We start from the raw sequence: 27,328 nt of genomic DNA, 5'->3' as shown, positions 1-27,328 counted from the left end.
AGCGGGTGAGACAGGAGAGGTCGGCTTCGCCATGTGGAATACTCTTTGGATGGCCGGGATCAAACCCATGCTGCGGAGGCCGCGGACAGCTTCATAGGTTGCGTCTTAACCTCTTGCACCACCAGGGAGGCCCTGAAAGATGATTTTTTTATGAGACTAGAAACTAAAATTATCTAAAATTACTTTCTTTTTAAAAGCACATTAAGGTAAGGCCAGCTTAGACACCTTCAAGGGTGTGAGGGGAACTGAAAGAGCAATATGTAAACTTATCTTTAAAATTAAAAAATTTTAGGGTCTCCCCTGGTGGCGCAGCGGTTGAGCGCTGGGCTGCGAAGCTGCCCGCAGCCTCTGCAGCGCCGGTTCGATCCCCGGCCGTGGGTGAGGGTCCCACATGGCGTGACAGACCTCTCCTGCCACGCCTGCTGCTCGCCTCACCAGTGTGCTTCATCAGTCTGCCTGTTCTGTTCCCCGCTCTGGCTCTGGTGAATCTTCTCACCCTCCTGCGCTTCTGACTGTACCCAGTGCTTGTATGTATAAATAAATAAATAAATAAATAAATCTATCTTTTAAAAAATAAAATAAAAATTAAATTAAAAATTTTTAGCATAAAAAAGAAACTTCTCTGAAGAGGAAATGCAAATGCCAACAGGCATATGAAAAAATGTTCAACATCACTTGTCATCAGGGAAATGCAAATCAAGACTACCATGAGATACCATCTTACACCAGTGAGAATGGCACATATTAAAAAAACTAGCAACAACAAGTGTTGGCGAGGGTGTGGAGAAAAAGGAACTCTTCTGCACTGTTGGTGGGAGTGCAAACTGGTCCAACCACTATGGAGAGCTGTGTGGAGATGTCTGGACCTACTAAACATAGAGCTTCCATAGGATCCAGCAATTCCACTCCTAGGTATTTACCCAAAGGACACAGAAACATCAATTCCAAAGAACACCTGCACCCCTATGTTTATAGCAGCACTATTGACAATAGCTAACCAGAAAAATGAATAACTATAAGAAAGTGAAAATCAAAATCAACAAAAAACTATGAACTAGAGACACTTTTTGGGGGGTGAGGGGCGGGAGGGGAGGAATTGGGGTCAGGATGGGGGGGTTGCAATTGTATGGGGAATATAAAAATAAAATTTATTATTTAAAAAAAATAAAAATAAAAATTTTTAGCATAGACTTATAATGGCAGATCAGCATAATTTTAAGGGCTTTTCCAGAACAAATGGGAAAATATAGTCTTTCCTGTCTTGGAAATAGTTATTACTCCTATTTGATTTTGACTTGTGGTCCAATAGCTTGGGACTCTGAGAAGAAATATGATAAATATATCTGTTTAGTAACTGACATTTCTCTCTTGTTGTAACATTGAAAGAGACTGGTACTTCATGGACAGTGACACAAGACTTTGGGTAGTAGAAATGGGAATCTTTTTAAAATGTTTTGTGGGTTTCACTGATAGAATGAAAACTTTTCTAGGTGGTGAAGTTAAAAGGCCAGGTGCTGTCTGTCATGTTCCGGTTCCGGTCCAAGAACCGAGAATGGCTGTGGACGAGAACCAGCTCCTTTACTTTCCAAAACCCTTACTCGGATGAAATTGAGTACATCATCTGTACCAACACCAACGTGAAGTATGTGCCATAGAAACCTTTCCAGTGTTGGGGCCTCTTGTGGGTCAAGTCTGCTTAGCCCTAGCAAGTTACTTCATTCTTTTCTACTTTTTTTTTTTTTTAAAGATTTATTTATACAATCACTGGGTACAGTCAGAAGCGCAGGAGGGTGAGAGAATTCACCAGAGCCAGAGCGGGGAACAGAACAGGCAGACTGACAAAATACACTGCTGAGGGGAGCAGCGGGCATGGCAGGAGAGGTCTGTGCGCCATGTGGGACCCTCGCCAGTGGCCGGGGATCTAACTGGCACTGCAGAGGCTGTGGGCAGCTTCACAGCCCAGCGCTTAACCGCTGCACCACCAGGGGAGGCCCATTCTTTTCTACTTTTAAACACCAACTAGTTTGACACTCCCCATCTTTCAGCTTACAGAATTCGGCATAGTTCATCCAAGTAAAATAAGATTTTAACAAACAGTAGTTTAGGGACTAGCTTCTGAGATGTGAAGGGTTTGTATTTCAATTTTTTGTTTCAGCTCTTTATGGAAAGAATTGTTTTATTCAGCAGTTTCTTGCTTTAGCCTTGCTTTCCTGTGGAGCAGGTGTCTGCCAGCTCTTTCTGTAAAAGGTCTCATAGTAAATATTTTTGTTTTGTGGAGCACCTGGTGTCTATTACAACTGTAGACATCTTAGAGACATTGTGGATTCAGTTCCAAGCAATAGATATCCACAGTAAAACAGGAGTCAAATGGATTTTTTTGATTTCTAGTGCATATATACAAGTTATATTTACACCATACTGCAGTCTTAATTGTGCAGTGATAGCATTATGTCTAAAAATATAGTTTGTATACTTTAATTTTTTTTTAAGAGTCTAGTTTCTTTTCTTTCTTTTTTTTTTTTATATTAATTTATTTATTTATACAAGCACTGGGTACAGTCAGAAGCACGGAGGGCGAGAGAATTCACCAGAGCCAGAGCGGGGAGCAGAGCAGGCAGAAGGACCAAAGTACACTGCTGAGGGGAGCAGCGGGCGGCAGGAGAGGTCTGCGCGCCATGTGGGACCCTCCTCTGGTGGCCGGGGAGCAGCCAGGGATTGAACCGGCGCTGCAGAGGCTGAGGGCAGCTTTACAACCCAGCACTCAACCGCTGCGCCACCAGGGAGGCCCAATGTTTACCTTAATTTTATTTTATTATTATTTTTTTTAAAGATTTATTTTTATTTATTTATACAAGCACTGGGTACAGTCAGAAGCACGGAGGGTGAGAGAATTCACCAGAGCCAGAGCGGGGAGCAGAGCAGGCAGAAGGACCGAAGGACACTGCTGGGGGAGCAGCGGGGGGCAGGAGAGGTCTGCGGGCCATGTGGGACCCTCCTCCGGTGCCGGGGAGCAGCCGGGGATCGAACCCGCGCTGCAGAGGCTGCGGGCAGCATCGCAACCCAGCGCTCAACTGCTGCGCCACCGGGGAGGCCCCCTATACCTTAATTTTAAAACACTTTATTGCTAAGCATCACTGAATTGTGATCTTTTTTGCCTATGGAGGGTCTTGATGTTGAAAACTGGTGACTGACAGGGTGTTGTCAAGGAAGACTGGGTAGGCTGTGTCAATTCCTTTTCCCTTTTCCCTTTTTTTTTTTGCAATTTCTTAAAATAGGACAACAATGAAATTTACTGTATTCTTTAACTCTTCCCTTCACAGAAAAGTTCTCTGTGGCTTGCCATGCTGTTTGGTAGCATTTCCCCGCAGTAGAACTTCTTTGAAAATTGGAGTCAATCCTCTCCAACCTGCCACTGTTTTGTCAGCTGAGTTCTTATTATATTCTGAATCCTTTATTGTCCTTTCAACAGTGTTCCCGACATCTTTGCTGGAGTACATTCTGTCTCAAGAAACAACTAAGCAATCCACATTCTTTACATTTTATCATGGATTGCAGTAGTTCTGTCACAGCCTCAGAATCCACCTCTAATCCTTGTTCTCTTGTTTTCACCACATCTGCAGTTACTTCCTCCACTGACGTCTCCAGTCCCTAAAGTAGTCTGCAGTCAGCTTCTTCCAAACTGCTGTTAGTGTCGCTATTTCGACCTTCCATCATAAGTGCTCTTAATGGCTCCCAGAATGGTGAAGCCTTTCCAAAAGGTTTTCAGCTTCCTATTCTCATATCCATCAGTGGAATCCCCATCTATAGATTTAAGAACTGTATTTCTTACTAAGACTTAAAAGTTGTAATTACTCCTTGAGCCCTGGGCTGCAGAATAGATGTTGTAGTTGCAGGCATGAAAGTATTAAACTTCCTTATTTATTAACCTTATTTATCTCCATCAGAACTCTTGGTTGACCAGGTGTACTGTCAATAAGTAGTGATATTTTGGAAAAAATCTTTTTTCCTATGCACTGGGTCTCAACCACAGCCATGACTGGTCAGTGAACCATATTGGAAATAGATACACTGTTACCCAGGCTTTGTGGTCCCATTTACAGAACAGAGTCCTTTTAAGGACTGGAAATACTTATTATGAAGATCTGGAAATAATTATTACCCATTTTTATATAGTTTTTCCCATGATAATTAACTTTAATTCTTTTTTTTTTTATAGAGGCATGTTTTTATTTATTTGTTTGTTTGTTTATACATGCACTGGGTACAGTCAGAAGCACGGGAGGGTGAGAGAATTCACCAGAGCCAGAGCAGGGAGCAGAGCAGGCAGAAGGACCAAAGTACACTGCTGAGGGGAGCAGCGGGCGGCAGGAGAGGTCTGCGTGCCATGTGGGACCCTCCTCCGGTGGCCGGGGAGCAGCCGGGGATCGAACTGGCGCTGCAGAGGCCACGGGCAGCTTTGCAACCCAGCGCTCAACCTCTGCGTCACTGGGGAGGCCCTAACTTTAATTCTTAATCCCTTTAATTTTTAAATATTTATTGAAAATTTAGAAGATATTTTGAAAACTAGCGAGAGAAGGAAAAAAATTCTCGCTATTCAGAAATAGTCTTTGTTGCTGTTTCGTTTGATGTACTTTCAGTTTTTTACTGATACTTTTTTAAATTCATTCTGTGGATAAGCATGCATACATTACATCTTCAGCAGCTCGGTCTTAAATATCCAGGTGCAGTCAGAACCCTCGCACCATAGGACATAGTTTTTTTTTTTTTTTTTTTAAGATTTATTTATTTATTTATGCAAGCACCGGGTACAGTCAGAAGCACGGGAGGGTGAGAGAATTCACCAGAGCCAGAGCGGGGAGCAGAGCAGGCAGAAGCACTGAAGTACACTGCTGAGGGGAGCAGCGGGCGGCAGGAGAGGTCTGCCCGCCATGTGGGATCCTCCTCCGGTGGCCGGGGAGCAGCCGGGGATCGAACCGGCGCTGCAGAGGCTGCGGGGCTGCTTCGCTACCCAGCGCTCAACCACTGCGCCACCTGGGAGGCCCTCTATTTGTAACATATTGTGCATTTTACAGTGATTTGCTGACTCTGAAGTCATAGGTCACCTACAGGGCTGGACCTACAAGGGACAACAGACCTGTCCCGTCTGCAGGTTAATCTATAGGGACTGATGTTCACACAGGCACTTTAGATGTTTTTTTTACTCTGTTCTGTCTGCTCTCCATTTCTTCAGGAACTCCAGCCAGGAACCACGGCCTACACTGTCCAGCACAATTCAGAGACCACAGCTGGGTCCCCCATCTAACTTACCCTTGGAGATGGCCTCAGGACAGCTTGCACCCAGGTGAGAAATGATGGCAAGATCATTTATTGAGCAATGACTAGCCTGGGGAAGTGGCCATCTTATTTGTTAATTTTTTTAAGCCCTTTCCCCAGATTCTTTTTTAAAAATTTGCTTTTCCTCTTTGTTTCTTCACTGGCCTTCAAAATATAGGCAGCAGCAACAGCAGACAGAGTTGGATGTGGTAACAGGAAGAGAAGCACTGGCCAGCTACAGTCATTCCCAGGTTAGTGTGGCTTCTTTGAAGAAGAGAAGCATTTCCATAAGAAATGTCCCGCAGTGCCGGTTAGATTGTATGTGTGTACTTTATATGTATGCATCTTTCTGTGCGTTTTGGGTGATTGAATATCATGTTAAACTTTTCATTTTATTTTTTATCATCGTGCACTACAGGTTTCTGTTCAGCCTGTAACAACCACAGGGCCAGAACACAATAAGCCCCTGGAGAAGGGAGATGGTCTTTTTGCTCAGGATAGAGATCCACGATTTTCAGAAATCTACTCCAGTATTAATGCAGGTATGGCTCTTCCTCATTCTCTTTTGAAGTTCTCATTTAGATCACTTACTGAGTGGCCTGCTACTGCCTGGTCAGTAGTCTCCCAACATATTTCCACTTAATCATTATCCCTCATGAGTAAATAGGAACTTGCTGAACTACTATACTACAGCCCCTTGACTGGCCCTCCCCCCACTCCTTTTGGTCCACAGATCAGAGTAAAGGCATCTCCTCCAGCACTGTCCCTGCCACCCAACAGCTATTCTCCCAGGGCACCACATTCCCTCCTACCCCCCGGCTGGCAGAGAATTTCAGGTGAGCCCCATATGTGTGTGCTGCTTTACAGGGCGACTGAGGGATTCGCTTGCTGTATCCAAGTTTTATTCTTCCCTAGCTTTCTCTGGTTATTTCAGACAAAGCAGAGAACTTGTAGGACCTAGGATGGGACAAGCTGCTTTTCCTCTCCTGTTTCTTTGCACCTGTCTTACTGCTATGGTCTAGGTTCCATTCCTATGTGTCCTGATCAGTGTGTGACTGTCAGTCTTTCTGTCTTTTCCAAGTTGTTACCAAGTTTTCCTTAATCCAAGGGAAGTCAAGAGAATCTAGGGATCTCACCAGATTGTCCTGTGGTTCCTAGAATCCAGCATGAAAGCCATCCTCGTAATTCTTTCCCTCTCTGTCTCTTCCCTCCTAGAAATAGTAATCTGGCCCCTCCTGTAACCATCGTCCAACCGTCAGCCTCAGCGGGGCAGATGTTGGCCCAGATTTCCCGCCACTCCAACCCCACCCAGGGAGCAGCCCCAACTTGGACTCCTAGCACCCGCCCAGGTTTCTCTGCCCAGGTAAAACTCCTCGTCTCTGTCTTTTGTTGGGGTGCTGTTTTTGTTTGGTTGGTTCAGCTTTTTTCCATGTGAAAAATTACTGTTGATCTGAATACACCTGTCCTCTCACCCATTCTCTTGCTGCTGCTTTTTTTATGTTTTAAGAGCAGTTGGATAACTCAAAGCCACAAATAATCCAAAATCTCAGCACATGGTTTTCCATATGCACTTTAGATCGTCTTTGCTCAGATAGAACATCTTGAACAGGTTTGATTTTCAGATCTGCTTTGGGAATAAATTGTAAGAAGTCTCTCTTTTGGTTAGGAATATATAATACAGGAAAAAAGGGGGAAATTAATTGCTAAATTATACACAGTGATGTCTATTTAAAACAATGTGTTGAAAAATCCTGTATAATGTATGTGTGTGTATGATACAGAATATGTTAAACCTAAAGCAAGTTATTTTTCTTGCATTAACATGTACTAATATTACATTAAGTAATAGTTTAAAAAAAGCTAAAACCCAAAGCTGGTTCCAGAATTATTACATGCAGTATGATCTCAATTGTATTTTTTAAAAAAAGCTTAGGAAATAAAAGCTAGAAGAAATTATTAAAAAAAAAAATATTAACCGGTGGGCCTCCCCGGTGGCGCAGCGGTTGAGCGCTGGGTTGCGAACCTGCCCGCAGCCTCTGTAGTGCTGGTTCAATCCCCGGCTGCTCCCCGGCCACCGGAGGAGGGTCCCGCATGGCGCGCAGACCTCTCCTGCCGCCCGCTGCTCCCCTCAGCAGTGTACTTCGGTCCTTCTGCCTGCTCTGCTCCCCGCTCTGGCTCTGGTGAATTCTCTCACCCTCCCGCGCTTCTGACTGTACCCGGTGCTTGTATAAATAATAAATAAATAAATCTTTAAAAAAAAAAAAAAAATATTAACCGGGCCTCCCTGGTGGCGCAGCGGTTGAGCTCTGGGTTGCGAAGCTGCCAGCAGCTTCTGCAGAGCCTGTTTGATGCCCAGCTGCTCCCCGGCCACTGGAGGAGGGGCCCACATGGCTCTCAGATCTCTCCTGCCGCCCGCTGCTCCCCTCAGCAGTGTACTTCAGTCCTTCTGCCTGCTCTGCTCCCTGCTCTGGCTCTGGTGAGTTCTCTCACCCTCCCGCACTTCTGACTGTACCCAGTGCTTGCATAAATAAATAAATAAATCTTTAAAAAAAATTCATTATCTTAAAAAAATATATATATATATTAACCATGGGTCTTTGTGGTAGAATTACAAGTGATTCTTTTTCATTTTCCTTCACTTTCCAAATGTTTGACAGTGCATATGGGTTACTAATAATGTGAGAAAAATGTTTCGTTACAAAAAGAAAGATATCAGCACAGACTGAATTTTGAAATTACGCAGTTTTTTTCTCTCTGTATCACACCATACTGTTATTAACGCCTTTAGTTTTTATATAACATTACAGTTTATAGAATACTTTCAGTAATTTTTCGCTTAATTCTCATAACTCTGAATGTATACCTTTATTAATCCCATAGTTCTTTGCCTTTTTTTTTTTTTTTAAGATTTATTTATTCATTTATCTATACAAGCACTGGGCACAGCCAGAAGCGCGGGGAGGGCGAGAGAATTCACCAGAGCCAGAGCGGGGAGCAGAGCAGGCAGAGGGACCGAAGGACACTGCTGAGGGGAGCAGCGGGCGGCAGGAGAGGTCTGCACACCGTGTGGAACCCTCCTCCGGTGGCCGGGGAGCAGCCGGGGATCGAACTGGCGCTGCAAAGGCTGCAGGCAGCCTTGCAACCCAGCGCTCAACCGCTGTGCCACTGGGGAGGCCCAGTTCTTTGCCTTTTGCACCCTATCTCGGCTGCCTGGAAATAGTGTCAGGGGAGGTGGGGAGTTCATTGGAAGAATATACAGTTGGAAAGAAGTAACCATCTTGGCTCACAGAAGCCGGTGACTAACAGGGGTGATGCTCACTGTGTGCGTGCCACGGTGTTAATGTTCCATTTGTTGTTCTTCGTCCCTTCCCTCTTAGCAGGTGGCTGCCCAAGTGACAGCCAAGACTCGTTCTTCCCAGTTCGGCGTTGGCAACTTTCAGACTCCATCCTCTTTCAGCCCCATGTCCCTCCCTGGTGCTTCTGCTGCATCTCCTGGCACTGCTGCTTACCCTGGTCTCACCAGCCGTGGCTCCAGCTTTGGTGAGTTCAGACCCAGAAGAAGGGAAACAGGAAGCTCACACCACTAAAGAGAAAGAATTTGGTAGCTCAAATGGTTGCACTGACCTAATTATTGGGAAATGGAAGGTGACAGTCCATTTGGGATTTTAAACCTACCCACATGAAAAAGGCAACCACATATCATATAAGAAGCATGAAAAGTATTATAAGTTGTACAATATGCACATTTCATTTAAATGAGCAAAGGACTCTTTAGAAAGGCTACCCAGAGCAGAAAAAATTAATTTGGGACTGGCTTTTGAAATAAAAAAGGCATTAATTGAGAGAAAAGGATAGCAGGCCTCTAGGCAGAATTAACGACTTGCATGTTGTTATGTGCTAACTTCTCCTCTGCACTGCAGTTAGTAGATTGAAGTTGTTTATTCTTCTTTGCCTTATTTCTAGCTCCTGAGGCTGGGCAGACTGCAGGACAGTTCCAGACACGGACAGCAGAGGGTGTAGGTGTCTGGCCTCAGTGGCAGAGCCAGCAGCCTCATCATCGCTCAGGTTCTAATGAGCAACATGTTCAACAGCCATCAGCACAGCAGCCCGGCCAACCTGAGGTCTTCCAGGTAAGGGTGAGAAAAGGCTTCAGGAAATCAGAAACTGGAGTAGAGAGGGTCAGGGAGGAGAGACAGAGAAGGACGAATATGTGGACTGAAGTCCGTGATTGGGCCTGTGGGGGGAAAGGCAGTGGGAACATGTGAGGGTGCACACCATTGCTTGGAAGATTGCTGACTAAGTGTGAGCTTGGTGTGCTTTAACCAGACCATCGGTGAAGACATGAAGAGCCTTGCAAAGATGATAGAAAAGGTGATTGTAGTCTACTCCAGGGGACCCACATCCCCACCTCAAAGTCAGTTGGGTGCAATGACCCTGATTATAGGCTGTTTACATAGTGGGGAGGGGGGTGGGGGGACGGGGGGGGGGGTGCAGGGGTAGATGGAGTCATCTCAGGCAGGATAAAGGAAGAGCTAAATTTAAACACTGAATGACGGCTAAACGGGTTTTGATGGAAAACGAATAGGAGGACAGCTGTGCCCGTGTGTGGGGGGTGGGGCACATGAGCTGCGGCAAGCAGATTCCTCCTTGTTTGGAAATATCGAGGACCAGGAGATAGAGGAAAGGTGGGCTTATAGGAGAAGGCGCTAGGAAAAACAACTGTCCTCTAAAGGAGTCAGAGTGACTGAAACGAAAGAAGGCTAAGAGCCCAGCCACAGGCACACTGGGGCGGGGGAGGCGCAGGGCGGTGTTGAGCCACAGCTCTGCAGGTGGAAAGGATCCAGGTGTGTGACCCTGTTATTCTTCTCTCATACTAGGAGATGCTGTCCATGTTGGGGGACCAGAGCAACAGCTACAACAATGAAGAGTTCCCTGATCTAACTATGTTTCCCTCCTTTTCAGAATAGAACTGTTGGGGTGAGGATAAGGGGTGGGGGAGAAAAATCAACCATTTGTTTTTAAAAAGCAAATCTTTCTGTAAACAGAATAAAGTTTGTCTCCCTTCCCTTCCCTCACCCCTATTGTGTACCCCTGTCCCCTCTGGCCTTTTCCTTGCCCTCTTGCCTCTTTGAAATAACATTTGTAGAAGAAATGGAGTGAATCCTCAAGGCTTCGGAGCCCTTTGGATGACTGAGGCTGGGTAAGGTGAAGAAAGCCTTTCCGAGGCCCCGTGGCCAGAGCCGTGTGCCGAGATGACTTGTGCTGGGTCAGGGACAGAGTCGAGCACCGGACATCCACACCGTTCGCCTTGGATGCAGTGGCTTGCTTTTGGAAAGAAATTCTGAATAAGACAGGAGAGAAAAGAAATGTCCTCTTATATGAGGACCGTGAGACTTGGTAGCTTTACATGGGGCTTTAGGAAGTGAACATAGGCTCTTCCTGGTGCCTGTGAGCAGCTCCTCTGGAAAGAAATGTGCGTGAGGGAGAGTGAGCGAGAGAGAATATGCTAGGAGTGAGTGTGTGCTTTTCTGTTTGTTTCTCCCTATTTGGGAGTTATGCAAAACGTGTTACAGAATTTATCTTTGTCTTTCTGTATGTTTTTCAAAGAGTCCCAGGGAGTTTAATCTTCCCAAGTATTTTCCATGTAGTACTGCAGCCAAGGAGTATTTAAATGAATGTCTTTGCTGCACTCAGTCTGTGCCCAGCCAGCACGCAGCTGTGACAGATGCAGTCTTCTGTTGATGTGATCGATCTCATTGAACATAATAAGTGATCAAGCTGGTTCATTCCTGCTTTCGGTGCTCTCCCCTTGAATGGAAGATCTGCAGACATTACAGAAATAGGCCGGCAAGATAAACACTTTTACGAAAAATAGCCCAGACATGGCCATAAGGATGCTGCGTTTTTCTGTCAGATTCACGTACAATGTATTTTCTATGGAGGTTGTTTCTGTATGGAAACTCAACTTCTTGGAGTCACAGTCTCAGTGAAAATCCTTCCTTCTGGAGGTTAGACCAGATACCAAGCCTTCTTGCGAAGTAGCCTCTTTTATCCCATTCTCAAAGTGTAGTAGTCTCTCAGCAAACAGAATTGAGTATTTTCTGAGGCCTTTCCTCTGCTTCATCTCCAGTCTTGAGGATGGACTTTGCATCCTCGTGCAAATGTAGTGAATCCCTGGGATCGCTGGGGCCTGGCCTCCCCTCCTGACAGGGTCACGTAGTAACTATAGCCATATGAATGCTGCCCTTCCTCAGGTAACGGTCATGTGTACCAGCCATGTTTTGGTTTTAATTGGCTCAGGCCAGTATCTTAAGTGTAAAACTAAGTAAGACATCATTAAATGTAGCCATAGGGGAACTGAGGAGCACGGGTGACCTTGGAGAGGTTGAGAGGGTGTTGTTGCTGGGTTTCCCTCCCTCTGTCTCTAGTCTGGTGCCACGTAGTGCCGTGGGAAAGGAGACAGTTTATTTTTTTATTCTCTGTGCACACATACAGTATACCTATATATTTATATCACAGTTTAAGAAACCAAAAAGTTGAGTTTCCAATGGAATCCTTGTTTTTTAATAATCAACTGTTTTAAAATGTGATCAGGACTATAATATTGTACAGTTGTTTTAGGACTTTGGGGAAGGGAAGGTGGGAAGATGCTCTGGGGGTTTCTGCTTTTCCTTCAGGGTTTTATTTTTGATTGTTTTGTTTGTTTCTTGTTGGCCGTTTCTGTACTGCTAGCATCTGTGCTCAGCCTTACAGTGGCAAAAACAATGACATGTAGCAAAGATTTTAAAACAAAATATTTTTTTTCCTTTTGTAATCTTCCTTGTGTTGTGTGACCTTGATTGCGGCTTTATCATTCCTTTCCAGCTCACAGACGACAAGCACAGCCAGTTGGGTCCACACTTCGAGCTTCTCATACACACGCACAGCCCGCGTGTCTCTGATGTCAGGAATCAGAAACCACAGGGCTCTGATCGCCCAGCGCCCCTTCTTTACTCGTCCTCCTGATCGTGACTCATGGACAGTGTCCGCAGAGACGGCTGGCCGTGGGGTGGGGCTGGGTTTGCCCGAGTCCTCAGAGGGGAGCTTTGGCCCCTGAGACCAGTGAGGCATGTTCGGGTTCCTTCCCCAGCACGTCCTCTTGAAGGACAAGCAATCAGGAATGTGGAAATTTGAACTGAATTCAGTTTCGAACTTGGCTTCCCTCTTAGACCACGTGATTTGTTAGCGATTTTTTTTTTTTTAAAGATTTGTTTATTTATTTACACAAGCACTGGGTACAGTCAGAAGCGCGGGAGGGTGAGAGAACTCACCAAAGCCAGAGCAGAAAACAGAACAGGCAGACCAACGACATACACCGCTGAGGGGAGCAGCGGGCGCGGCAGGAGAGGTCTGTCATGCCATGTGGGACCCTCGCCAGCGACCGGGGATCACGGGGATCGAACTGGTGCTGCAGAGGCTGCGGGCAGCTTCGCAGCCCAGCGCTCAACCGCTGTGCCACCAGGGGAGGTCCTCATTAGAGAATCTTAAAACCTTTGTGCTTGAGGGTCTGTGTGTGTAATCCAGCTAGAAACTGAATTTAGATGCCACGTATTGCCCATCCTACTCCTGGCACCCCCTCTTTTCTTCCATGACATCTGTTTATGGAAGAAAACAGGAGTTTGGGCATGTGGCTTAGGGACTGAACTGGACTCTTATGATCTGTCACATGGCTGGATGGTAGGGAAGCACTTGGCCACGCTCATATGACTGGACCTGCGCTAGGGATTTTAAGGGCAGATGGGGAAATGGTCGTCAGGCGTCCTGCCGGCCCAGTCCCAGGACAGCAGCTGTCACGTGCGGCTCCCTCATGGCACTGATTAAAGTGCTGTCCTAAATAGTTAGCGATGCTGTTTTTGGTTACTTCTAGAACTGGTTCCATCTGGTCATGTCCTCCCTCAGCAAGCCATGTTAGGGGGTACAACTGTTCCCTGCCTCAAGGCGATAACTTTTAGCCAACAAGTTTCCAAATACAAATGATTTTTAGCCTATGGCCACCTTTACCATACTTTTCTAGCTTTTCATGTGAGGATCAAACATTTGAAAACAGGTTTCAAGGCTAGAGAGATGAGTAATATCAGGAAAAGCAGGGAAAATATGTAATGCCCCCTAATAGAAGACGACCAGAGCTGTGTCCTATTTATCCATCAAAGAGAGTGACGTGTTTTGAGGTCTCTGTGTTTCCTCAAAGCCGTCATGTGAAACTAGATTCCCAGCAGCTTCTCTCTGGCGAACAGTCCCTCCTGTCGCCACACGCCTCCTCCCTTACCCCCTTTTTTTCAGCATTTCTTTCCCCGCCTCCTTCCCTATCCAAATTTTCCAGCCAACAGCTGGAGTTGACTTCCTCAATTCTGATGGAATAAATCCAGCCCTGCAGCCGTCCGCCCACATTAGCCACTCATGCGGAAACCAGCCCGAGAGCAGCTCCCTGACGGCAGGTAACATCTTTGACTTACTGGATCTTTTAGCTTTTCCTTCCTGCAGGTCTCCACCGCCCAAGTATTAGAGAGTGACTTGGGGATCACATGAACTGTTAGGTTGTATGGATGAAAACAGTGATGCCTTCTTAGGCAAAATAAAATCTGCTTGATCAGGAGTCCTGCCTTTGGGATGTATCTGTGATTGTCGGGAATCCTCTACCTTCCGGTCCCTCAGAATGTCTAGGATTTTTGGTTTTGGTCAAGGATACCAAAGGCGTTAACTTACCAGTGGGGAGGAGGCGTGCAGGGAGCTCAGAACCTCGTACTGCTTGAGACATTTCCAAGCCCTTAATGCTCCAGGCATTTATGTCCCGGACATTCAGCCAGTTTGCAAAGGTTACCCAGAAAAAGGACTGTAACAAAAATGTTCGCAAGCTGTCTGACCTGCTACAGGGTGCAAGTTGTTCTTAAAATGGAGGATACCGTAAAGCCACTGGGCAAGAAGAAAAGCCAGAGTAAACTTCTGAGTGCTGTGAATTCAATGATAACAGAACATTGATTTTTCTCTTACATTCTTCTAACAAACTTTGGTTTTGAGGTGTTTTGTCCTCAGAGGCAGTGACGTGTTTTGGTTGATCAGAAAAAGAAAACCTCAGCAGCTGGTTGAGATTAGTACGGTTTCCTGCCTGAGGAGGGAGCAGGGAGAGTTTATAAGAATTCGGAAGAGAAAGTAAATAGCTCATATAGTGGATTGGAAGTTCTGTCAGTGTTTCCCTTGTTCTCTCCTGGCAAGAACTGGAGAAGTATTAGGATTTACGCAAGGAAGAAAGAATGCCTCGGGTGACCAGGATATAGAATTTAGCTGGAAATTTGTCCCTTGTGTATTCTCCAGCCCCGCTGGCCCCACCTGCTCCTAGTTTATCTGTCTCCATGTCTGCTGGGGACAATGGAGGAGGCAGGTGCTGAGATCATCCAGATTGTCCATTTTCTACTCTGTTTCTGGTTGTGCAAGGTGTGTGTGTATGTGTGTGTGTGCGTGCACGCACGCACGCGCACATGCGTGTGTTCAGTCTCCCTAGCTTAAAATACATGCATTCAAGTGTATCAGCAGCCCATCCAACCCGACGCCCGCTGACTGGCTGTGTACAGGGAAATCGCCCTCGATTCTTTGGCTGCCTGCTTTACAAAGCCTAGTTTTCTTTTGCCTCATGGTCTGGAGAGAGGGGTTTTTAACTTCTGGGTGCACACTCCGGAATTAGTGTTGAAAAATTTTATTAGCTTCTTAAAGGAACCTGTGGCTGCTCCCAAAAGTTAAGAACTGCCCACCAGGGACTATGGTTCTGGCTCTTTCCTCATCCCAAGCCAGGCTCTGAGCCCCTTGGCAAATCAAAGAATCTCCCCTAAGTATCCCCTTCCTCAGGATGTGGTGGCTCAAGGTTCTGCTGCTCCTGCCCGTGGTGAGCTCTGCTCTGTATCCTGAGGAGATGCTGGACTCTCATTGGGAGCTATGGAAGAAGACCCACCAGAAGCAGTACACCAGCAAGGTGCCCAGGGGGGAGGGCATGGGGACCCCTCAAGACCACAAGCCCCAAGGCCCAGACCGCCTCCCTCAGTGCAAACCCTTTAGCTGCTCCCGCAAAGCAGAGTTGTACCTGTGCCCTAATTCTTTTTTAAGATTTACTTATTTATGCATACAAGAACTGGGGCACAGGCCAGAAGTGTGGGAGGTGAGAGGATTCACCAGATACAGAGCGGGGAACAGAACAGGCAGATAGACCCAAGTACACTGCTGAGGGGAGCAGCGGTGAGTCAGGGGAGGTCTGCCGTGCCATGTGGGTAGCTCCCCAGCTGACCTGGGATGCAGAGGCTGTGGACAGCTTCACAGCGCTGCGCTTAACCCCTTGTGCCACCAGAGAGGCCATGTGCCCTATTTCTTAACATAGTTTTTGTTCCTGGTTTTCAACTTGGCCCTCAAGTTCTATCCTTTTTTTCTTTATAACATATTTCTCTTTGGGAGAAACATTAGATTAATACTATTCCTCCATAAACAATTTTTCTATATTCTCTCCAGGACTTCACCTATTAATTTGTTTTTTATTTATGTATTTCTTTTTGCATGCTAATAACCCCATGGTCAGTTCCCAACAATATATTTTTTAATTCTCTGTGATTTAAGTTTTATCTTCTAAAGCCCTCCAGGCTTACAGATGTAGCTTTGCACGCAGGACACAGTCTGTGCTAGTACTGATTATGCTCTGTTTAGGAGGAAGACATCTCTCGGCGTCTGATTTGGGAAAAAAACCTGAAGCATATCTCCACCCATAATCTGGAGGCCTCTCTGGGTGTCCATACTTATGAGCTGGCCATGAACCACTTGGGGGACATGGTGAGTTAAATCTCAACTCCCAGCTGCTCGCCCTGTTTACTCAGTTCTCTCCTGATGCCTGGCTCATTTCTTCCTTGCTGCAGACCAGCGAAGAGGTGGTCCAGAAGATGACTGGGCTCAAAGTGCCACCCTCGCGTCCCCGTGGTAACGACACCCTCTACATCCCGGACTGGGAAGGGAGAGTCCCAGATGCCATCGATTATCGAAAGAAGGGATATGTCACTCCTGTCAAAAACCAGGTACTCTTCCTCCTGGGTGCGCGCACGTCGTCTGACATGACCTCTTCCTTTCTGTGTTTCTTTGTTCTTAAGGTGGGAGGGCACCAGAAGCGGGCAAGGAATTTAGGTACCTCCCTGTTTGCTAAGAGACTATGTCTATTATGTTCATTGAACACATCACCCATTTTTCTGCATGTAGGTGGTTTCTGCTTTTCCTCTTTCAGAGTGTTGCTGGACGCACCCTGGTGCATGTATTTTTGTGTGCTTGTAAAAATGTGTGTGCAGAGTAAATCCTAACGTTGGAGTTGCTAGGTCCCTGGGGCCCTTTTCCAAAAAAGTTTTTGCCGGGTTTCCTACAACCTCACCAGCATAGAATGTATCAACCAGATAGACATTTAACATTTGTTCTGACAATTCAACAAACACATTTTTTTTTTTCCAGAACCTGTCCGCTCTATGTGGTGCTAAGCACAGGTATTCAGGCTGCCGAGATAGAGCCTTTATCCTCCAGAAACCCACAATCTTAAAAAATAGAACAGAAAAGGAAAATTTGTAAACTAGCTAAACACTAATAGTAGCTAGCACTTTTTTTAGAGATTGTTATGTGTCAAAAATGCATGTACTTTAAATCAATTAACTTTTCAAACCTTCATAATTCAATTTAAGTGCATTATTATTATTATCCACATTTTACACCTAAGGAAACGAAGACTCTACGGTTTACTCTCTGCCCCAAGATCACATACGTAGTGACTTGCAAAGCCAGGACAGCATGAGAGCCAGGGCAGCATGGTTCATGAGAACACTGATGAGGGAAGATCAGTCCCAGCCGACTTGGAGCAAGACAGCTTGATGGCAGACCCACTGTTACCGTACATTATGGCTTTCACGAACCCGTGGAGGACTCAAGTGGACCTCCTAAGCGCTCTGTGCCCTGCTGTAGCCAGTGCTGACAACAGTTTTCAGCAGCAGCAGCCGCACAGTAGGACGCAGCAAAGTGACATGGAGAGAGAGACAGACAGAGAGAGGTGGGGGCCGGGAAGAATCCACAAGAGAGGACCCGGCCGGGTTTATAAGCGCGTGTAACTCTGTCAGGCAGTTAGCGAGAAGGGACGGATGTGGACAGCGGCACCTCAGAGTCTCTCTGTTCTGCCCCGCAGGGCCAGTGTGGCTCCTGCTGGGCCTTCAGCTCTGTGGGCGCCCTGGAGGGCCAGCTCAAGAAGAAAACCGGCAAACTCTTAAACCTCAGTCCTCAGAACCTGGTGGACTGTGTGTCCGAGAACGACGGCTGCGGCGGCGGGTACATGACCAACGCCTTCCAGTACGTGCAGAAGAACCGGGGCATTGACTCGGAGGACGCCTACCCATACGTGGGCCAGGTGAGGCTGCCCGCACGGTTACACGGCCCGCGGTGGCTCCTGCCTCCCCGGCAGGATCATTTTGTTCTGGAATCAGTAACAGAAATCTTATTTTCTGTTACCCTGTCCTGCTTTCTTGATGGGGTGAACTCTCACAAAAGATGAAGAGCCCCTCAATCTGGGGCGCTTAGGCTGGCTCCTCTCTGCCCCTCAGAACAGGCAGAGCACAGGTTGGCCCACGGGCCTTTGTGGGGGTCCCTACACCCCTCTACACACTTCTCCACTCGCAGCATACCCCAGCCCGCCTTGCTGATTTCATAAACCACATGGCTTTGTTTTGTGTGATCTCCATGTGGGTATTGGGCATGTTTAAGCAAATTATGTAAGTTAATGTGCTAACATGTACATACTATGAGAGAAAATAGCACGTTGCTTCATACTTCACACTGTGATTTTTAGAGATCAAGTAATTTCCTCCCGTGTGATCCTTTACTAATAGGAAAGAGATCATTCTTATTTAAAAGGAAGACGATCTGAGGACTTTCTATGTGCATGGGGGTAATAGATATTATGGTCTTTACAGTGATGGTCTGTGAAACAGGGATAGCACGTTTGAGTGATAAAAATGATGGCTATTATGTGCCAAGTGGATTTTTCTTGTTTAATCCTCACTAGCCCTGTTGGCTACCCCACTTTATATGTAAGGGAACTGACACTTCAGGAAATAAGACCTACTCAAATTAATACCACTAGTTATTTGGCAGAGCCAAGATTTGCCTACAAAGTAGTTTATCTGCTACAAAGATTCACGAGCAAGAATTTCTTTACTAGACCAAAGCCTTGGAACAGGATGGTCAGAGTCTTAGGGTACGTGACCTCTAACTTTTCTAGATGTCAAGTTGTTCATCATTGTATCTGGAGAATTTTATGCTCCCACCTGTTGTGAATGAGAAATTCTATAGATTTATCTGTGTGTTGGCCGTCTGTCGTTCTTCATAGAATTGATAATTGATTGTTTATGTCTTTTGTCCATTTTTAACTAGGTTGTTTTTCTCTTACGGATTTTTAAGAATTTTAAAGATGCTTGATGTTGATACTCTACATTATGGGTCTTTTTTTTAAAGATTTATTTATACAAGAATGGGGGTATAGGTCAGAGGCGTGGGAGGGTGAGAGGATTCACTGTAGGCAGAGTGGGGAACAGAACAGGCAGACGGACCGAAGACACTGCTGAGGGGAGCAGCGGGCAAGGCAGGAGAGGTCTGCCATGCCATGTGGGACGCTCCCTGGCCGGCCGGGAATCGAACCGGCGCTGCAGAGGCTGCAGACAGCTTCACAGCGCAGCGCTCAACCTGCTGCGCCACCGGGGGAGGCCCCAATGTTTGTTTTTGTGATCTTTCAATCCAGAAATTTTTTCAATGTAAAATTATTTTCCCTTTGCATTTGATGACTTCAAAGTCCGGCAGCAATGAGTTTTGCTCATTCCTGTTTAGTCACTTGAAATACCTGCGACAGTAAAGTGCTCATCAGTGTTCACAACCACACAGATCCACCAATCCGGGGTTCAGCAACCCACATGGTCAGGTTACTTCAGCACACCCTCATCAAGGGGTCACTTCAAAACAGGGATTTGCTTTGTAAATTTCATCCCATTGTTATTCCATCTTATGACTTCTTAGCTGTCAGGTATACAAGGGAAAGAAATAGGAGGTGGTATCTGGAAAAAAAATCCCCTTCATCTGTGTGCAATTTTTGGAAATGTTGGGTCCGAACATTTCTGGGGCTGCTGCCAAGGCAGAGCGTGCTGACACCACTCTGCACTTTAAAATTCTAAAAACATCAGATCCATCACTGAGATAACCTGAACATGGCAATGAGTTTTTTAAATTGTCATGTAGTCTTTCAACAACTTTCTGTTGTTGCACAATAGTAAAAAATGAAACAAATTCCAATGGTATATTAAAAAAAAACAGATATTTATGATTTCATATTCATTAATCTAAGTAGCTGATTTAAAGGCTTGCATAGGTATATTAAAGAAAAATAAATTAAATATGACAGAACTATTCATTTATTATGCATCTACCGATAGCTTATATCATTTTTAAAGTACTATAGTTACCAGCCTTGTAGAGGGTTCAATAGTTCAGAGATTCTGAATAATTTAAATGAAAATCACATAATATTTGAAACTCTTAAAATAGAAGAAACATTTGACTTCTCATTTCTGCTTTCCTGCCCCCTCAAATGGTCTCTTCATCATTTCAGAGCAACCTGCAATGTTTCTGTTCTCAAAATTAATGAAAAAGAAGAATTAGCCATGTAATGCATGTTTGATTTTTAACATTCTGAATCTGGCAGCTGTTCTCTTTTATCTACTTTACACTTTTAAAAAGTAGCTATTGTATGAAACAGAAAGAGTTTTTCATATAAACATGTGAATGAATAAATGAAGGGAGGTAAAGAAAAATAAAATTTAAAAATGAAGAAACTGATCTCTGGCTACTTCCAGATAATACAGCACCAAAATGCAAGTTACTCTGCTGTAAAGTATTAGTGCAGGTGCATTTCTAAAGTCACTCCCAAGATCCTTTATTTCACGTGTTGATTGTGCAGGTTTTGGCACAATCAGGGGTTTGGATCATGTAGCAGAGAACAAACTGCTTGAGAAACTAAGACAGGCAACCTCTGTAACTTTAGGACACGCTGCCATTGTTAACATTACAGTAATGTGTTCTCGTGGATGCGACTTTAGGGCTTTGACGGGGTAGTGGTTCGGAAAACGCATTGCCAGGGAGAGTACCTCCTTGACCTGGCTCCATTTCCTGGGGTGGCCAATGAAACAGATAATTGCTAACTAAGTCTGTGAAGCTTATTGTGAAGCTCACGTGGTCAATTGCTAAGTTCTTTATTAATTTGCTCCGGTGTCCCATTATGTGCTTTACCTCCCGCCCTGGCTAGAGACAAGTCCAATGGAACTGCCTGGCGCTCACTGCCCTCTGTGTGCATGCCGGGCGGGCCTGGGCCTCGGCCTCCTCCTCACACGGCAGCCCTTGTCTTCCTGCCTTCGGAGGCTCATTTAGACCACATGACCGAAAGTCATTTGTGCTTCATAAAAATGTTTATCCCAGAAATCTCCTCCTACCCTGTGTTAATTACAATATTTGCTCTCTCTCGCTCTTCAAAGTTTTACAGTACTCCTTTCCCCAGTTTAGTCTGAAAAGTCCCTGGGGTTAGCTTTGTATATGGCGCGACATACCCGCTTTTCTACTTGTTTATCATTTTCTAAAATGGTGAGGAGAGAAGACACCCCCTCGAGAGGTGGTGTGCCCCCTCTTAGTTCCCTGGCATCACTCACGGAGCCACTGCCCATGGCTTTGCCCTCGTCCTGTTTCTCCCTAGTCCTGTTTCACCCTGTGTCTTGCAGGACGAGAGCTGTATGTACACCCCGACGGGCAAGGCAGCGAAATGCAGAGGGTACAGGGAGATCCCTGAGGGGAGTGAGAAAGCCCTGAAGAGGGCAGTGGCCCGGGTAGGACCCATCTCTGTGGCCATTGACGCGAGTCTCACCTCCTTCCAGTTTTACAGCAAAGGTAAGGGGCTCCGGTGGCGCTCAGTCAGGCGGCCCGCAAGGGCGCTCAGTCTTTTCAGGGTGTCCATGTCCTGACTGAGTAGCCCGGGGAGAAACTAGCAGCTGCCACGGTGCAGGCGCTTCTGTCTCAGCCTCCCCACGGGGACAGAGCTCTGCAGCCTCCTCAGAGACCCCGCAGGCCCTCCCCGGCGCTGCACGAAGCTCATGCTGGTGCTTGTTTCCTAGGCGTGTATTACGATGAAAACTGCAACAGCGATAACCTGAACCACGCGGTGCTGGCCGTGGGGTACGGGGCCCAGAGGGGAAGCAAGCACTGGATAATTAAAAACAGGTGACAATGGGAACTTTTTTTCCGCCTCCAAACTACCCTGTTAGCACTCAGCCTCATCTTCAGTGTCTCTATATTCCTTTCTCTACCGCGTCAGAAAATTGTCTCAGACTTCACAGTCCTGCTTACCCCATCAGAGGCTCTGAATTCTGATGTTTAACAGCCAGACAACAGTACTCAAGTGTGCCAGGAGCTGCTCCTGGAGCAGGCTCAGTCCTGTACACGAAGGAGCGGGGTCCGCCTTCTGTGGTCTCACGGCCCAAGAAAGACAGGCCTCGCTATCCGGAATGTAAAGTAGCACAAAGAACCAGCAGGAACTTCGGGAAATATACATATATCATTTTCCCGTTCCCCCTTGGCATTCCCCTGGGCCGCTTTTGGTTCCGCCGGCTGCACTTTGGATAGAGATGTAGTAACTCGCCAAGACATGAGGTCTGTGAAGAGAAACACTGTCTGGAAGCGTTTCCTTCCCTGTTCTTGGGGACAGTAATGACAGGTTGCCATGACTCTCCATTTCTCTTCAGTTTCCTCTGACTCTGGGGGCGCAGATTCATAAGAATGAGACTCTTCCTTGTAGGGCAGCACCATCTGGCTGGAGCACTGCTTAAGTTTCCCGTACTTGGTTCCTCCCCGCGCTGCAGTCCTGCTCTCTGGGGAGTGGACAGGCGGGTACATGGTGGAAACAGCTGGGCTGCTGCTGGAGGGCAGGCAGGACCAAATGTGAGGTTGCCCCGAAGCAGCCTCTCCTATCACAGCCCAAATTGCAGGTGACACCAGCACCCTCTGAGACAGTGCTCCCCTTCCCCGCTCCTGTCCTGGCTCCTCCTTTCTCACTCCCAGCCCCGAGCTTGCCCTGTTAGGTGCCAAGAGTGGAATCCACATCCAAGAGACTGGGAGGAGGGAGGGAAGCCCCCAGGCGGGAGCTGGTCATTGAGGCCCCCCAGGGAGGGAAGCAGGGGGAGAGCTTGCTCGGTCCTAAGGGGAATGAATTGGAGAATTTGCTCCTCAGGGACAAAGGCCGGGATACTAACGGAAACAACTTAAGAAGATCTGTACACCAGCCTCTCCTCTCCAGTCTCTCCCTCCCTCCCTCTCTAGTCTTCTGCCCTCTTGGTTTCCTTAGCGCTCTCCTCCCTGCCAGAGCGTCTACTGGTGTGCTCCCCAGTCACGACCACCAGGGTCAGCCTCTCTGGCCACTTATGCTCCAGACTCATATTTTCAAGATTACTCTTCGTAAACTCTTCGCACGCTCAGACGCCAGTGGCTGCTGCACTGATGGGCACTCGGGTCACTCTGGCCCACCACAGTGGCGGCAAAGATGATCCAACTTGACCTCAATCTACTTTCCGGACACATCTCCCACTACATGAAAAATAGCTCAGACACCCTATATTTAGCCCCATGGCCCCAACATATGTCCAGTGCCTTCCTGCCTCTGTTACTCACTTCACACTCCGCTGCTAACATCCCATGGCCACAAGACCTAATTCTGCCCAGTCTTGGTGCTCAGCTCAAGTGCTGCCTCTTATATGAAGCCTGTTTCAGTCCCCTTGATCAGAAGCAATCTCTGTCACCTTGGAGACCCACAGCACCTATGCCTCTCACCACTTCTGACTTTAAACATTTTTAAGTAAAAACTCATTTTTGTATAAACCAGCACAGCACTCAGTGTTTTGGTGACTAAGTAAAATGAAGGTACTAAGTATTTTCCCTTGATTCCTCCACAGCTGGGGAGAGAACTGGGGAAACAAAGGCTACATCCTCATGGCTCGGAATAAGAACAACACCTGTGGCATTGCCAACCTGGCCAGCTTCCCCAAGATGTGACCTCACCCGCAAACCCAGTCTGGCTTTTCCATTCTTTCCACCGTGATGCAACGTGCTAGTGTATTTTGGAAGGGAGCTCATGTGCCTCTCTTGAAGCAGATGTGATACAGAGATTGTCCGTTCCATTCCCACATTTGTTTATGCTCTGGGTGACACTGCTGTCCTTCCAAATAAGACCATTGTTTTTCACTGTGGACACACTGGCAATCTCCCTAACAGGTGCGGATTCTTGGTCTAAGAGATCTGACCACAGCCTGCCCTGGCTGTGTTTCTCCTGTTGGAGACTGAGGCTGAGCTGACAGTTGGGGACTGGAGATCTCAGCTGGGCTAGACTCTCAGCCACAGGGGCTGGCCAGCTCGCACCATGCTGGAGGACTCAGGTGACCTCAGTCTCCAAGTTCACTTTGATATCCTCAAAGATTTCTCTTCTCCACCCCAATTCATGAAGTTACTCATGTATCTTTGGTGCAAGTATATGAAGCAAGAAATGTGTTTTCCTTTTCCTTCTTTGCATCTTTAAAGTAAACCAAATATTTACCTCTTATCTATAATTTAATAAATAGCTGTTTAGTAAACATTCATTTCGTGTCAGATACTCTTATGTGCTGGAGACAAAAAGAGGAATGAAACATGCAGCCTGTTCTTGCTGTGCTCACAGTTTATTTGGAAAGCCTGACACGGGAGCAGTTTGTCCTAACTCATTCCTTTTTTAATTCCTTCAACCTATTTGTTAAGTGCTTACTCTGTACTAAGACGGTACTAGGTTTCAGGGGTTAAATGGATATAAAGAGATTTCAATATTTAAATCTACCCATAGGGAAGCTGGATTAAGTGACACATGAACCTGGGTCTTTGTAAATATCTTGTGGCCCTTTCTGAGGCTCCACAACCTCACCTTTTGCTGTCACCAAGACAGTAGGTTGAAACTCTTTGTGATGGTTTTCAAGCAGTGTTCATTCTAAAAGAACTTAGCATGCTAATAATAAATCAGTATAAGCTATTTGGGCATTTACACAAAATATTTGTTGGGCACCTATAATGTCATTTATTGAACGTTTGCCATGTATCAGGTACTATTTTATTTCATTCTATGTAAAAGGGTTTTTTTGCATGTAAATTTTTGTTACCACATATTAAGTATTGCATTTAAGACTAGGAAGATACTAAGACTTGATCCTGACTTCAAGAATGTTCTAGACTAATGACAGACCTATGAGCAGCCTGTAACACCAACCACATGACAATTCTTCTTCTTTTTTTTTTTTTTAAGATTTATTTATTTATTTATTTATACAAGCACTGGGTACAGTCAGAAGCGTGGGAGGATGAGAGAATTCACCAGAGGCAGAGTGGGGAGCAGAGCAAGCAGAAGGACCGAAGCACACTGCTGAGGGGAGCAGCGGGTGCGGCAGGAGAGGTCTGCGTGCCATGTGGGACCCTCGCCGGTGGCCGGGAATCGAACTGGTGCTGCAGAGGCTGTGGGCAGCTTCGCAACCCAGCGCTCAACCGCTGTGCCACCAGGGCAGGCCCCACATGGCAATTCTTAGTGGGATTTTAGATAAGGCTTCCCTGAGAAAAGAGCTTTGAAAGATCTGAATGGGCAGAAATGATGAATGGGAGGAAGGGGGGCAAGGAGGGATATCAGACTGAAGATTTTAGGTAAACAGAGGCACAGAAAGGGCTGTGTGTGTGGGATGGGGGGTGGTGAGGGCTGGAGTGGCTCCAGTATAGGGTGCAACGGCACACATGTCAGAGCTGAGGTTAGAAAAGTAGGTTGGACACTATGGAGAGCTGTGTGGAGATGTCTGGACCTACTAAACATAGAGCTTCCATAGGATCCAGCAATTCCACTTCTAGGTATTTACCCAAAGGACACAGAAACATCAATTCCAAAGAGCACCTGCACCCCTATGTTTATAGCACCACTGTTTACAATAGCTAAGCTTTGGAAACAACCCAAATGCCCAAAAATAGATGACTGGATCAAGAAGATGTGGTCCATATACACCATGGAATATTACTCAGCATTCAAAAAAGATAAACACATGCAATTTGCAGCAACATGGATGGCGCTGGAAGGGATCATGCTCAGCGAAATAAGCCAGAAAGAAAAAGAAAAATACCGGATGGTCTCACTCATAGCAGGAATCTAGAAAACTTAAATAAGGGACCAGGAAAATGAATAACTATAAGAAAGTGAAAATCAAAATCAACAAACAACTATGAACCAGAGACACTTTTTGGGGGGTGGGGGGCGGGAGGGGAGGGATTGGGGTCAAAATGGGGGGGTTGCAATTGTATGGGGAATATAAAAATAAAATTTATTATTTAAAAAAAAAAAGAGGAAAAGTAGGTTGGAGGTAGATCCTGAAGGACCTCATGTGCACGACAGACCTCTTCTGCGTCGCCCGCTGCTCCCCTCAGCAGTGTATTTCGTCAGTCTGCCTGTTCTGTTCCCCACTCTGTCTCTGGTGAATCCTTTTACCCTCCCGTGCATCTGGCCTGTACCCTAGTTCTTGTATAAATAAATAAAATAAATCTTTAAAAAAAATACATTAAGTTATGGTAACAGACTTCCTGAGGCCCACAGGGCCTCAAATGACCTAAGCGCTCCAGTGTGACACTTACTGAAAGAGGCCTATCTGGTCACTATCCTCTTTTTTTTTTTTTTTTTAATAGAGGCATGTTTTTATTTATTTATTTATTTGTTTGTTTGTTTTGTTTATACATGCACTGGGTACAGTCAGAAGCGCGGGCGGGCGAGAGAATTCAACAGAGCCAGAGTGGGGAGCAGAGCAGGCAGAAGGACCGAAGTACACTGCTGAGGGGAGCAGCGGGCGGCAGGAGAGGTCTGCGCGCCATGTGGGACCCTCCTCCGGTGGCTGGGGAGCAGCCAGGGATCGAACCGGCGCCGCAGAGGCCGCGGGCAGCTTCGCAACCCAGCGCTCAACCGCTGCGCCACCGGGGAGGCCCTGGTCACTATCCTCTTGACCAAACTCTTCTGCTGCTGAAAAGCCTGAATGAGTCATTAACCGTCTTCACAACACTGAAAAGCTAAGTTTGTCCAAGGATGCCAAGAACATAGTCCTTCACCCTGACATTTATAAACTAGAGATTTGATTTCCTGAGACTTGACATAAATTTGACAAGGAAAAGATACTATGTTTTTGCAGATGACAACAACATATATAGAAAATTTTAAAAATAATAACTGAAAAACTATAGGAATGCATAGATGAACTCAGCAAAGTTGCAAGGTATGAGATCAATATACAAAATAAATTTTATTTCTGTACAGTAACAATGAACCGACTGATGTTAAGGAAACAATTCCATTACATCAAAAAGAAGAAGTTGAGAGCCTCCCCTGTTGGCGCAGGCAGTTGAGCCCTGCACTGTGAAACTGTCCGCAGCCTCTGCACTGCGGGTTCAATCCTGGCTGGCTGGTGAGGGTCCCACATGGCGCAGCAGACCTCTCCTGTTGCGCCCGCTGCTCCCCTCAGCAGTGCTTTTGGTCCATCTGCCTGTTCTGCTCCCCGCTCTGTCTCTGGTGAATCCTCTCACCCTACACACATCTGGCCTATACCCTGGTTCTTGTATAAATAAATAAATAAATCTTTAAAAAAAAAACGAAAAAACAAAAAGAAGTTGAGTAGTTACTTCAGCCCAACCTAGTCATGCAGCCTAGTGTGCCAGACTCTCGCTCCTGGCTGCTCTTGCCTGCCTCATGGGATGACCCACAAGCAGGTCTATTACTCAAACACGTTCTCGGACAGCACTGAGGACCAGCGTGACATGTTAACTGGAGAATTTTCCAAACAAGTACACAATACCCATATGATGTCTGAGG

The 27,328-nt window shown here is 46.2% G+C and overlaps 2 protein-coding genes across 9 annotated transcripts in view; both read left to right on the top strand.

Moving 5' to 3' along the window:
• Positions 1-10,425, top strand: part of ARNT (aryl hydrocarbon receptor nuclear translocator) — a gene marked incomplete at its 5' end in the record, with an annotated part of 32,696 nt that extends 22,271 nt beyond the window's left edge. For 3 of the 8 annotated variants that reach the window (XM_084241632.1, XM_084241631.1, XM_084241634.1), the window contains 9 exons: positions 1,491-1,642; positions 5,231-5,341; positions 5,492-5,564; positions 5,732-5,855; positions 6,047-6,149; positions 6,529-6,676; positions 8,691-8,853; positions 9,277-9,443; positions 10,191-10,425. In XM_084241632.1, the coding sequence (XP_084097758.1) occupies positions 1,491-1,642; positions 5,231-5,341; positions 5,492-5,564; positions 5,732-5,855; positions 6,047-6,149; positions 6,529-6,676; positions 8,691-8,853; positions 9,277-9,443; positions 10,191-10,280 (1,131 nt within the window). In that variant the 3' untranslated portion in view covers positions 10,281-10,425. The remainder of the gene's footprint in view (positions 1-1,490; positions 1,643-5,230; positions 5,342-5,491; positions 5,565-5,731; positions 5,856-6,046; positions 6,150-6,528; positions 6,677-8,690; positions 8,854-9,276; positions 9,444-10,190) is intronic. The other 5 variants (XM_084241637.1, XM_084241635.1, XM_084241636.1 and 2 more) reach the window with 3 other exon arrangements.
• A 4,678-nt stretch (positions 10,426-15,103) lies between these two features.
• Positions 15,104-23,478, top strand: CTSK (cathepsin K; the record flags this gene model as incomplete). Its single annotated transcript, XM_084241965.1, has 7 exons — positions 15,104-15,313; positions 16,033-16,155; positions 16,239-16,394; positions 17,534-17,752; positions 21,159-21,324; positions 21,549-21,654; positions 23,379-23,478. The coding sequence occupies exons 1-7, from the start codon at positions 15,191-15,193 to the stop codon at positions 23,476-23,478; spliced, it is 993 nt and encodes a 330-aa protein (XP_084098091.1). The 5' UTR covers positions 15,104-15,190.
• Between the last annotated feature and the right edge of the window lie 3,850 nt (positions 23,479-27,328).

The sequence above is a fragment of the Talpa europaea genome, assembly GCF_964194135.1.
Source record: "Talpa europaea genome assembly, chromosome: 9".
In the NCBI taxonomy this organism is placed as follows: domain Eukaryota; kingdom Metazoa; phylum Chordata; class Mammalia; order Eulipotyphla; family Talpidae; genus Talpa; species Talpa europaea.
Note: the sequence above shows the minus strand (reverse complement) of the source record. Positions and strands in the feature narration are given on the sequence as shown.